Below are 13,253 nucleotides of genomic sequence, written 5' to 3'. Positions count from 1 at the left end.
CAGGGAACTGGTGGAGACAGAGACTCTTAATCAGCACTTGCCCACTCCAGGAGAATATGAATCTCTCTCTCTCTCTCTCTCTCTCTCTCTCTCTTTCTCTTCCTCACGTCTCTCTGTCTCTCACTTTCTCTTCCTCACCTCCCTCTCTCTTTATCTTCCTCAAGTCTCTCTCTGTCTCTCTCTCTTTCTCTTTCTCACATCCCTCTCTCTTTCTCTTCCTCATGTCTCTCTCTGTCTCTCTTTATCTTCCTCACGTCTCTCTCTGTCTCTTTCTTTCTCATGTCTCTGTCTCTTTCTTCCTCACATCTCTCTCTCTCTCTCTCTGTGTGGAACATGTGAATGCTCTTCCCTCCCCTCTCCTGCTCTCACACTGATTCTGCTCTCTGCCCACGGCCATTTTCACACCAGGCTGATTTCGCTGAATTGTTTCCCTCCAATCCCACGGCCCGGCGCCGTCTACCCCACGTTCTGGAAGTCCGATCAGACACGCATGCATGCGCACACAGCTACGATACACACACACACACACACACACAAGTACTGTAAATAGGCACACACAGAAGCAACACACAGACGGACATACACTCATGCATGTACCTACGCGCGCTCACACACACAGACACACACACACACACACACACACACACTAACATACACAATCAAATACTTTCACATTGATCTGATGATAATTCCCTCTGCTGCTTATACAACAACTGCAGATGATTATGCTAGTGTGGAAAACACAGCTTAGAGCCCTGAGAAGAAAGACCGCCTTCACTCAAGAAGACACTTCATCTGGGACGCTGCTCGACACGCCTGCTGCGGAGGAACCCTCCTAACGACCGGTCAGGCGCTTCTCCGACCACCCCGGCCACTTCTCCAACCCCCGGTCCAGATCCGCGTCAGGCGCTTCTCCGACCACCCCGGCCACTTCTCCAACCCCCGGTCCAGATCCGCGTCAGGCACTTCTCCGGCCCCCCCGGCCACCTCTCCAACCCCCGGTCAAGACGCCATATTTACGTCCAACCAGGAAGCGGGGGGTGCCGCGTGACGTCCCCAGACGGCGGTAACACGCGGCGACGGCACCGCGCGATGCCAAAACCTCGAAACCAGGAAGAGAGGGAGGGGTGGAGGAGCTGTACTGTACTTCAACCCGCCCAGAGACAGTAAAACAGAGAGAGAGAGAGAGAGCCTCGGCTGAGGAAAGGAGAAAAACAGAGAGGGGAGTGGGAGCTCTGCGTCCCCCACAGAGAAGCCTACGGCCACGAGTCGGAAGAAGGAAGCGAATGGAACGAACACTTTCGTTTGCTGTTTTTTTTCTTCCTGCGCTACATCTCCACCCTGAACAGCCTGAAACCACTTTCTATGAAAAACTGTGGAAACGTTAAGTGAATAAAGCAACTGGCCCTGTCCAGATATACTGTAGGCCTACCGTACATCGAGCCTCCATATCCATCACTACGTACAGTAGTGACATAAATATTCCATTATGGATTCCACTCACTGCTCTCTCCCAACCTATATATATTATATATAATATTGACATTTCACAGTCCTTCCGCGATGGAGAAAATGAGAGCCCCCCCCCCCCCCCCCCCCCACGCCACACACTTTCCCAAATCAATGTCCATTAAGCCTCCTCGGATGCCTCATATTTCATTGGGTCCGTTTCCATTCATTTGACTTCGGCATAGAATTCGCCCACCTCAGCAGACCGGCCAGCTGGTCGCCGAGGGTGACGTGTCACGCAGGCTGCGCGTGACCAGAGCGTGCGCACAGGAAAAGGAGAAAGGCGCGGTGGCGTCCGTGAGCGCCTCACATCCGTGTGTTCCCACGCTGGGGAAGGGGAGGGGGGGTTTATATGGGCCGTCTTGCGTGTCCGCTACACGTGCGTGCGCCGCTTTGTACCGTACCTGTAAGCGAGCGCATGGCACTAATCGCTTAACGGCTGTGTTCGCTTAACGGCTGTGTGGTACGGCCTCCGCAGGTTCAAACGGCAAAGCTGAATTGAGAGAGAGGACGCGACGGGTCCGTCTGGATTGGAGGGGGGGGGGGGATACAGTAGCTGAAGAGAGTTGCTCTTACCTCTTCTCCTGTCAGGTAGTACGCCGAGAGAAGCCCGCCGACGTAGCGGATGTTCACTTCGAAGAGCGATGCCTCGCCGTTCTGTGGAGAGCGAGAAAGGGGTATTAGATGTGCGAGAGTTTGGTCTGGGATGACCTTACCAGCAGTAGCGTAGTCAACGTAGAGCTGGTGATGGAAAAAAAAGAATCAATCATTAGCCGAAATACCTTCAATTCTTAATCGTGTGTGTGCGCGCGTGTGTGTGTGCGTGAGTGCGTGCGTGTGTGTGTGTGATGGCTAATTCTCAAAACACTCAGGTAGAGATTTTGCCCTTGAGGCTCACAGGCCATAAGACATCCAGATGTAAATTAATGTTAAGATGGAGAGACCTCCTCACGCTGCAGACGGTGTAATGGAGATTAACGACCCTGGGGTGGCAGCTTATGAGCTGCACTCGATTATTCATGGATTTTCACTGCACGGTATTATATCAACAGCATCGCTAAGAAACAAGCCAGTTGAGATTCCAGTTTACTAACTAGACCTCCCCTCCAGTCGCGCCCACCGTTAGGTTTAGGGACACGCCCTCGGCGGAGAGGGCTAGGGCCCAGGAGAGGGCTAGGGCCCAGGAGAGGGCTAGGGCCCAGGAGAGGGCTAGGGCCCATGAGAGGGCTAGGGCCCAGGCAGGACAGGTCTGGCAGAGAGAGAGGAAGCCTGTGTTAATGCTCAGTAGGCACTTTATTTCCTCTTTTGTCCGCGAGTGCTTAAGACCGCGAGAGAGGATCGATCCACAGGCCGCCGCCCCCCCAGACCAGACAATGTGGGCTCGCTGACCGTCCGCACTCTCAGCTCCTCCTCGGTGTGTATTTCCGGCCTGTTCTCCCAGTTCTCTTTGTAAATTTAGTGCTGTTGTGTCTTAACAACTACGTAGTCCTTGGTTGGGGGTGGGTTGTACTTGAAGAACACTCTCTGTATTTCACCATACAGTGATTTCAAATCATGAATCGAAGGCCTGAAAGGTATAGTAAAATTCACAACTTTTTTTTGCCACTTCATGAACGAATTGAGCGTTACCTGTTGCACACACATTATATTCCATAGCCAGAAATGCTGAATGTGCCTGTCAAATCCGCAACACTAACTCTCACGGTAGTCTCCTGTTTGTCGATGTCAGGGCCAAGTTCATCAAGTCAATTCCAGATATGCGATATGAATTACAATAAAAGGTGCTAAGCAATGTGTCTCTTGAGTAGATGTATCATGTCACTATAATTACCGCTACTCCTGCCCACCCCTGGGTTGAAGTGACATCTGCACTTATTGACTCGGAGACTTTGTCAAGAAGGAAATTGCCGTCTCAAGAGCCAACGCTAAGAAAACCGTAACTGGGTGCTGGAGAGGGCAATTACCTCCAATTTACAACCTATATAAAGATGGGAAGACTCCGGCACTCAGCTGCTTAACGTCATACTGTATACTGTACCTATTGTGTAGAAAGCTCAAATGTCACGAAACACAGTTGGCTAATGACCATATTATTCAGCATGGATGAGAACCGCAGTCCTGCGCTGTGTCATTATCAGAAACCAACCGGCAGCTAAAAACGAGACTGAGAGGTCGGCCGCTTCTCCCGAAACGGCGGAGCTGGTGACATTTAGACAAACCGACCGTTTCCTTGAGCCACCTCAGTGTGCCCGGGACTATGCGCCTTTTCTATAACGGCCATTAAATGCTGGCGATTAGGGATGTGCTGCCTGTTTGTCGCCAGAGATAATGGAGATCGGCGAGGACAGCTGCGAGCGATGCTGATGGGGAGGCCGGGACGAGGCGACGCTGACAGAAACTCAGCTGATCGCACACTCGCTTCCCAACGCCAATCTTGTAAATCACTCAGCAAGCCTCTTACTGTATGTAAAAGTTGCATTTATAGACCCGGCCTGTTCGAGAAGCCACCGTGTTTACTGCGTCTATTAAAATGCTTTGAAAACTATGGAGTGCAGAACTCTTCATTTTACTGTGCCAGTAAATGTGTCCAGAAATACATTTCCTTATATGTCTCTTTCACCACTGCAACACAAGAAGTGATGAGGTGATTTTCATCTAATTTCCAAGACCAGACATTTCAGTTCAGAAAACGCAGAAGTGCTGAGCACGGGGAAAGCACAATGGAATGTGTAACATTTCACCTCAAGTAAGACAAAACAACAATAACAACGCTCTAAAGGTGAGCCAATTAAATCTCCACGTTGCACGTAGGCCTACAATGCCATGTGTACATATTATTGTCAATATTATTGTCAAGGCTGGAACACTGAAAATAAAGATATCCAAAGTTTACGGCTAAAAGCTTTCAAACGCAAATAAATAAATGCTGTGTACAAATGCGTCGCAGTGCTTTTCCGTCTAGAAAATATATGAGGTGAAGGAAAGATTGTTGTTTTTCGCTTGCCTCTCTGTCCTCGTGGTTCACAAGCTGAGTATCTAATTAGAAGACAACAACGAAGCCGTCAGGGCAGAAACATACCGTATTCACTGCATCTGCTTCCCAGAAGAAAGCCTGGCTTTTATTTTTCTTTATTTGATTCTCCACTTCCTCCCTTATCAGCCTCACTGAACACAATGCAATAGAGTGTAATTGCTGCCTTTAAAGGAAGTCTTATAGTGTGTGTGTGGCCTTGCCATATGCAATATGCCCTTTTTATCTTGCACACTGCAGTTAATGCTGATAAATATACAGTATGTCCCTTATACAGTACTTTGCATATTGCTGTTCGTGCTGATAAATTGCAGAGAAGAGAAAAGTGTTACTTTAACTGTTTAATAAGCTGTGGATATTGCTTTTAATGTAGCCCTGAGTGCCGATCCTGACTGCAGAACATTTGCATGTTAATTGTTTCACCTCATTTAATTGTTCTATTGGATTGCAGCTACAAATAAAAATGGAACATGGTTATGACTTACAGTAATGAAGCTTCAAACAAACAACAACAAAAAAAAGTAAATTGCTTTTGTTTCTGGTTGCTGTTCTGCTTGGAGAGCACTGTACAGACACACAGCCTTGTTGACAGTGTTTGATGCTTACTTTACTGTTGGTGAGCATTCTACAAAGCATATCCCAGATTGCACTGGGATGTGAGCCCTGCCTGGCACCCCACAGTGCCTCTACAGTATGTGCCTGTGACCTGACGAGGCGGTGGACCTCCCATTCACAAACAAACAAACAAACAGTGCTGTTGCACTAATGTAATGATTCCATGCTAATAAATAGCAATCATAGTCTCTGGGCAAACCGCGCTGTCTGGCTACATTCTAGATTTTTGAATGCACGTCCGTGAGCCACGTCGGAAAATAACGTTGGCCCAGAGCATGAACACATACGCCATGCCATGCATGAACAGGCCTCATCAGAAGCTGGTAAATCTAGCCGGAAGTGCGATTTTACTCTGTTTTACTCATTAACTGATGTCGTCTGATCATGAAAGCCTCCAATTAGGAGCTGCCACTCAGTGCGTGTGTGTGTGTGTGTGTGTGTGTGTGTGTGTGTGTGTGTGTGTGTGTGTGTGTGTGTGTGTGTGTGTGTGCGTGTGTGTGTGTGTGTGTGCGCGTGTGCGCGTGTGCTGAGGAGTGCTGTGTTCCAGTCTAATGCCCCTATTAAAAGGTGCCTTTCTCAGGGTCTCCAACTGGACATAAAACCCAGGCCTGCTTTTTTAATGTACAGTAAGTATGGGCTTGATTAGCATCCGCGCTGAGAGCTGTCCCAGACACCAACTTTAATGACTGCTAACCTCTGGAGCTTACTAAACAGTCCCAGCAGGCCAGCGTGGAGACCTTTCACCGGCCCCACCTCCAGTAAGAGGGACACATTAGTTATGTTTGGTAACGTTGGTGGCATCAGCAAAATGTCAAAGACTGATCTAGCGGTGGATTGCATTACTGATTACTCTGTGCTCAGCTAGATTGTTATTACAGAGCAGAGTGTGTGTGTGTGTGTGTCTGTGTGTGTGTGTGTGTGTGTGTGTGTGTGTCTGTGTCTGTGTCTGTGTGTGTGTGTGTGTGTGTGTGTGTGTGTGTGTGTGTGTGTGTGTGTGTGTGTGTGTGTGTGCGCGTGCGTGCGAAGCATGAGGTAGCTTCATTAATGCTCATTTGCATATTCACAGAGATGGTAAACAGAACGCTATTAAAACCCATATTGCTGTTGAGGGACGCTTCTCAGATAAAGTTAATGGAGGTCAGGACAGAGTACGCCACGGGTCTTTGTGATAGCATGTTCCAGGAGACTAGTACCAGCATTTCTCTTCATTAATCAGCAGTGGAGCGGAGCGTTTGACCTCCCTCAGACAAAGCAAAAACAATGCTAATTAAAAGGGCTACATTGTGGGAGGCTCTCCTTGTAACTTTTTCTACCAACAATTCAAAGCAACAGAAGGCCGAACCCTCACAGTTCAGTCTAGATTTGCTGATTTAAAAAAAAAAATGGGGAAAAAGAGTGAGAGGCACTGATCTAGGTACAGTAGCCTTAGCTTTTTAACTGACAGCTATTAGGGAGTGATGGTCCAGCCGTCGTGATAGATCAAGCATGTTGTTATTAATGCTTCAAACTCACTCTGTCTCGAGGGTTTTAATTTGTCCATGATGTTCTTTCTGTCAGGCATGGAGATCAGCTCGGAAAAAGACCCCAGGCACCATCAATACACATGTCGAAGTGTCCTTGAGCAAGACACCTAACCCCAAATTGCTCCCAATGAGCAGGTTAGCACCTTGCATGGCAGCTACCGCCATTGGTGTGTGAATGTGTGTGTGAATGGGTGAATGAGAGGCCATTGTAAAGCGCTTTGAGTGCCGCTAAGGTGGAAAAGCACTATATAAGTGCAGTCTATTTATTATTTATTAGGACAGGGTGCAGGACAGGTTAGGACAGTGGTGCAGGACAGGTTAGGACAGTGGTGCAGGACAGGTTAGGACAGGGTGCAGGACAGGTTAGGACAGGGTGCAGGACAGGTTAGGACAGTGGTGCAGGACAGGTTAGGACAGGGTGCAGGACAGGTTAGGACAGTGGTGCAGGACAGGTTAGGACAGTGGTGCAGGACAGGTTAGGACAGGGTGCAGGACAGGTTAGGACAGTGGTGCAGGACAGGTTAGGACAGGGTGCAGGACAGGTTAGGACAGTGGTGCAGGACAGGTTAGGACAGTGGTGCAGGACAGGTTAGGACAGGGTGCAGGACAGGTTAGGACAGTGGTGCAGGACAGGTTAGGACAGGGTGCAGGACAGGTTAGGACAGTGGTGCAGCACAGGTTAGGACAGGGTGCAGGACAGGTTAGGACAGTGGTGCAAGACAGGTTAGGACAGTGCAAAGACATGACAGTGCAAATGCAGTACAAAAAACAGTACAAAAATACAGTGCTAACAAATTATTATATACTGTTAAAAAGAGGGTGGCACGAATGCAATTTATGTACAAGACTATACAAAATGGAGTAATGGAGTGGTGAGTGTGTGTACCGTGTGTGTGCAGAGTGTAGTGTGGTAAATGAGCAGTGTTTTATGTATACAGTGGCTGGTGAGGTACGATGAACAACCAGAGGTCATGTGCAAGTGGGGCAAAGGTTATAGAGTCAGTAGGGGCAGAACTAATGATGACTGTAACTCTGCTCATCTTGCCGAGTCTGGACACACACACACACACACACACATATATATATATACATATATTATATATATACACACCTGTCTGTCAACCCCCTTGAAACATGTAAGACACACATTCATGTCTAGGATGTAAGGGTAAAAATTTGTTCTGTACAACGTTACAATGGGAAGACAAGGGGTTGGGGTTACAGAGAGGTTTGGAGGATGTGTGTGTGTTTGGAATGGGGGGCTAAGTGGTAAGCTGGTTATCTTTACAACCAGGGTGGTATGGAAAAGGAAGCCCAATGAACTGTGTCCTGGGAACTTTACAACATATACCTGAGACTGGGAGGGTCCATCTGTGTCGAGGTTTTACGTATTTTATTACATCCAGATTTATGGACAGGAAAGGGGGAGTTGCACATCTTCTGGTTAAAGTGTGAGACAGATTGCACTGGGCGCTCTCTCAACTGACCAGCCTTGCTGCAGGTTGCTTGACAAGAAGCCTCACTCAAGTGTTTGTAACAATCCTTGGATGAATAAACTCTGGTAACTCTGTTGAACTGTCTTGCTTCTTAACCCATATTGAATGAGAAATTCTACAACAAGGACAACAACATATTGGAACTTAAATATCAGCAGTGATGAAAATTATACTTTGTCATCCAGAGATGCTGATTCTAGAATGATGCTGAGCTGAATATCCCAGTCCTCATGTTTAATATCTTTCCCACTTACTGTATCTCAGGACTGAAATGTATCAATAACAGAGAGAAAGAGATCTGGGTCTGTTGGAATTAGGCAACCACAGTATGCCTCAAAGCTCCTCTCTGTAGAGAGACTGAGACACAAGCACACACACACACACACATGCACACACACACACACACACAGAAGAGAATGAGTCTACAGTCACGCCTCTCGACAAGTCTCTCGCCCGGCGTCGCCAGCCTGATCTTGCGAGCTCACATTCTATTTCACTCCACAGATCATTCTGGATATCCAACCGCTCTAACTGAATCCACTCACACTGAGATTGGTTTGTGCCAATCACAACCGTTTATCTAATATGGGGCGGGTTTAATAAGATGACGGAACAGAGGAGCGCTGTAGAGGCATTTTCGCTGATTGGTTGTAGGTCTATCCAATTGCGTCCAGAGGCATTTTTATCTACGCCCGTTGGTAACGCCCCTCGGGAATCGGAAAGCAACTGTGAGTTTCCAGACCCTTCGCATTTTTGCGAATTGGGTCTGGCGAAGCCAGGCTACTCTCTCTCTCTCTCTGGACTGGGAGACAACAGTGTCTCGCTCCATCATGGTTTTCTCCTTGCTACGTGTGCATTTTTTTCATCCCCCTGTTTCCGTGACCGCGCTCTCCTGTCTGTCACGCTCCTCAGACACCCACAGTGTTTCTGGGACAAACTACCCCTCACCTCCTGTCGCCTAAAACAAAAAATCACCACATTTCTCTAATAGAATCCCCAAAGGCCATGAAAACTGTCTGAAGCAAGACCAACATCACAATTGAATCCCAAAATACAATCACGCAACAATGTGGTGAGAGGACATCACTGTGAAAACACTGTCTTCTTTAAAAAAAATATATAACTTGAATACCCATGAGTCAATGCAAACAGCTGGTCAACAGTATCTCCAGTCAGACAGCTAGGGGGAATGTCAACATTTGTGGTAACAAATAAGAGTAAACATGTGACTGCCACCAGAGGTTTGGTCCTGATGTCTGCCAAGGTCATTTTTCAGTTTTCTACAGATTGTGAAAATGTAAATTGTAAGCTTTCAGATGATGTGCAAGGCTGCAAAGATTTGAAGAAGATATGCTTCTGTGAATGTTGGTCCACCTGAACTCACTAAGCAGAGAGAAAGGCCTTCCATGCATGGGCAGCAGACATAATGTCACATACAGGTACTGTGGCCTTGACCTTGAGCCAAACATCCCCTCATGCTGTACGGGGCAAAGCTTCCTCGGCAGACCTAATGTCTGTAACTCTGTTCACCTTGCCAGGTCTGGGCAGGAGTTCAGCCAGGGTCAAGCCACAGCCCTGATGAGCTAAACTACATACACTGCTACTGCTCTACATCTGCTGCTCTGAGGCTACAATTGGTCTTCTGGGGTTTGTAGGCAAGTATTTCAACAGCAACATACTTAAAAAGGCGAACTGATTAACGACTGAGGGAAAAGGAAAGCTTTTACCCCAAGGGTGTTTTTTCAGAGTGAATATTCTCGGATCTGAGATGAATGGATACAATATTTTTCTTAGCAGCGATAAGTGCATTAGGAGTGGGACTGTGCAGAATGTGCTATAGCTTGGTAAGGATGAAGAGGAGAGGGGGGGCACTTTGATTTGTGACTGATAATCATCATCATCATCATTATCATTATCATTATCATCTAAACCAAGCTTTGCCGGTTTATGCAAAGTTGAACAAAAGCCAATCTCATTTGAGGCAATTTTGCTCAAAACAAGGAATGTTACGAAGTAAATGGGGGTTCAGTAAACACAATATACAGTATCACTCGATATATCAGTATGTGATAATATTATGCTCTGGCAACTTACACTACTGCACAACTTTATTGACAATACAATACAATCTCTGTGGACCTTCGCTACAGTAGCAGGCCTCTGAGGGGTGTAGAGACGCACTGACTACAGCATCTGCTGGCATCCTAAACAAACATCCAGTAGAGAGGTTTCACCTCACAGGAAACCTCACAGCCAGGGTTTCCCCTTGGATTTTTTTCGGGGGGGGTGGCAGGCCTTGATTATTACTAGAGTTGTCACGGATACACGTGTCAACAGTGTCATCATAGATTCACACAGTAAGGCATTAGTATGGTGCATTTCTCCACACTGAGCTGAAATACAGGTGGGAGATCGACCAGCTGCTGTTCCGGTGCGGCCGAAACAACCCAATGCCCAATGCTCTCAGGACAGTGGAGATAGTTGTAGTCTTTAGAAAGAATCCAGCCCTCCTCGCCCCCATCACTCTGAATGACACCCCAGTGGCCACTGTTGACTCCTCCCACTTCCTGGGCACTACCCTCTTCCGGGGGCCTCAAGTGGGAGCTGAGTATCTGTCCTATGTCATCTTCATCAGCGTATGCCATTACCCTGATCAAATTCCTAGTATGTGTAAACCATGTACACGGTGAATAAACAGATCTTGAATCTTGAATAAGGAACAATCTTGATTAAGATGGATGAATAAACAAACCCCATGACACACACGCCATTACAAACAAATCATGTGTCCAAGACCCTGTTACTGTACATTATCATCTCTTCAGGCCACAGCAGGACATGTGGAGAACGACCTCCTGACTTTCCAATGCGACAATTCGCCTGTTGCCTCTCCTGCCTCCTGCACCTCCATGTACAGTTGATTTTACTGACCCCCCCCCCCCCCCCCCCCAGGCAGGGAACTGCAACACAGGACCACGGGAGACACACACCTCCTTTCCCCAGCCAATCCAAAAAGCACCCGCGAGAGCCCCCCCCCCCTGCGCTCTGAAGTCTTAATTCAGATGTCTTAACCGAATAACAGGCCTGGATATGCTAATTATCTGTCATTTTGCTATCCCTATTAAGAAGCACAGAGTTGTTTTTCCTCTTCTCAGATTGTCATCGGCGCATATTAGCGGTAATGTTGAAGCAGAAATGAAGACTCATTACTGTTCACCAAACACACTTGAGTAGATGTTCCAATCAGATTATTGGGCCTCATTTATTAACCAAGTTAAGAACTTTTTAGGAAGCATTTTTTCTTAAACTCCACTTACACCGTTTTCAAGAAGATTCTGGCATTCACCAATGAACTAAGAACAGAATCTAAAAACACGGAAGAGTAGTCTTAAGTAGGCTACAGACATATTCGTGCTCAAGACATGTTCATTTAAAATCATTTGTGATTGCGTTTACTTCAAATCTACAGTTCTATAACATTATAGGATTGCAATAGCCTACTATAATATTTGTATCATTTATCTTATAATAATATTAGTCCTGTCTGTCCAATATCCCCGATGTGCCGGGTCCAACTGTGTGCCCTTCTCCGGATTAACGTTAACTGAACGAGTAGGATAATATCATCCCAAGCATTTTACTGACGCTGCTAAATATGACAGGTGGAGTCCGGTCTTTAGATTTTAATTTGGTCATGCCGCATCCCCGCATTGACAGATGTGTATATAGCCTACATTTTTGTAGACTGTAGGCTATTGTATATTGTATTATATCACTTCAACATTGTATTTTGCACTGTCCTGTCTCGCTATGTTTATGCAAGGCAAATTCCTCGTAGGAGGAAGTCTAGTTGGCTAAATAAAAATCAGATTGTGATTGCTGAGAAGTGACATCTACGCACGACCCTGTCGTTGCATGTCCTTACAGTGCATGGGGCTAGCGGGAGTCTACCTATGCTAATTTGGGTGAACGGCCACACAAATTAAATTGGCGAAACCATGGGATTCATTATTACGAGAAGGCAGGTGCGAACTCATCCAGCAATTTACGAACACATCGTGAATCAGACGGGAGCTTAGATATTGGTGAATGAGGCCCATTACTCTGAGAATATAATGGAACTTGCAATTTCTAGTGACATTCAGCTTAGATGTAATTGAGAGTTGAGCCCAAACAAATGTAGGCTCTAGCTCCTTTATAAAGACTTTCGATGGTGCCTTGTTAGCCCTCTGCATCCTATATTAAAGGGGTGTGGATCACGGTTCTCTGTTCCCTTTGAAACACCAACCACCTCCGCCACTCTCTCCTGGCGACTACGACAGAGAGGGGGAGAGCTGAAAAGAGAGTTCAAGCGAAAGAGAGGGAGGGGAGAGAGGTGAATGAGTTTGGGAACCATACCCGACCTGGAAGACTTCATTAATCACTTTCCATTACTTTTCGTTGAGAGAGCGGCTCCTGGAGCTCCGCCAAAATCTATCTCTCCTTCTTCCAACTCCCAGGATTCACTCAACTCTTAATCATGGAATCAAAGTGATAAGGGAAAGAAACTCGAAATTTTACGCAAGAGCAAGAGGAGGTTCGGAGAATCTCTGTAGTTTCAGCGGCAGCTGGGGACCACCAAGTTCCCGGACGCAAATGAGCACCGATGTTAAAAACTTCAAGCTTTACAAGGAAAGATAACGCTGGAAACGTTTTGGAAGTAGTATCGTCATTCTCGTTGGCGGCTGAACCCCAAGAGAGGCCTGTTTGATCTACTCTTTCTTTCCAGACTTTCTTCTGAGGAGTTTATCGGGATTTGCACCCAGATTTAGGAAGAAGGGGTGAGGGAGAGACAGGTTTTAACAGACTTGAATCATTCGCTCGGCACCCAGAGAAAGACTCTTGACTCCAAGTCTGCCCTGCTACCCAACTCTGGTTCCCACGGTATTTAGTTATCTCCGTGCCGGTGCAGGGTGAGAGGCAGCGTTTTCGGTGCTGTGTGTGCGTGCATGTGTTTGTCTGTTAGCAGGGTTACGCTACTTTACAACTACCAGACTGATTTTCATGAAATTCGGTGGAGGGATGCAGCATGGGTCAACT

General features: G+C 46.9%; 1 protein-coding gene across 2 annotated transcripts in view; it reads right to left on the bottom strand.

The window, feature by feature from the left end:
• The window catches only part of LOC311314648 (mannosyl-oligosaccharide 1,2-alpha-mannosidase IA), a 168,318-nt gene that overhangs the window by 47,970 nt on the left and 107,095 nt on the right, over positions 1-13,253 (bottom strand). For both annotated transcript variants that reach the window (XM_084445079.1, XM_084445080.1), the window contains exon 4: positions 2,086-2,166. In XM_084445079.1, the coding sequence (XP_084301205.1) occupies positions 2,086-2,166 (81 nt within the window). The remainder of the gene's footprint in view (positions 1-2,085; positions 2,167-13,253) is intronic.

Source organism: Borostomias antarcticus (assembly GCF_949987555.1).
Source record: "Borostomias antarcticus genome assembly, chromosome: 10".
NCBI classification, from domain to species: Eukaryota; Metazoa; Chordata; class Actinopteri; order Stomiiformes; family Stomiidae; genus Borostomias; species Borostomias antarcticus.
This window is presented reverse-complemented; position numbering and strand designations above follow the sequence as displayed.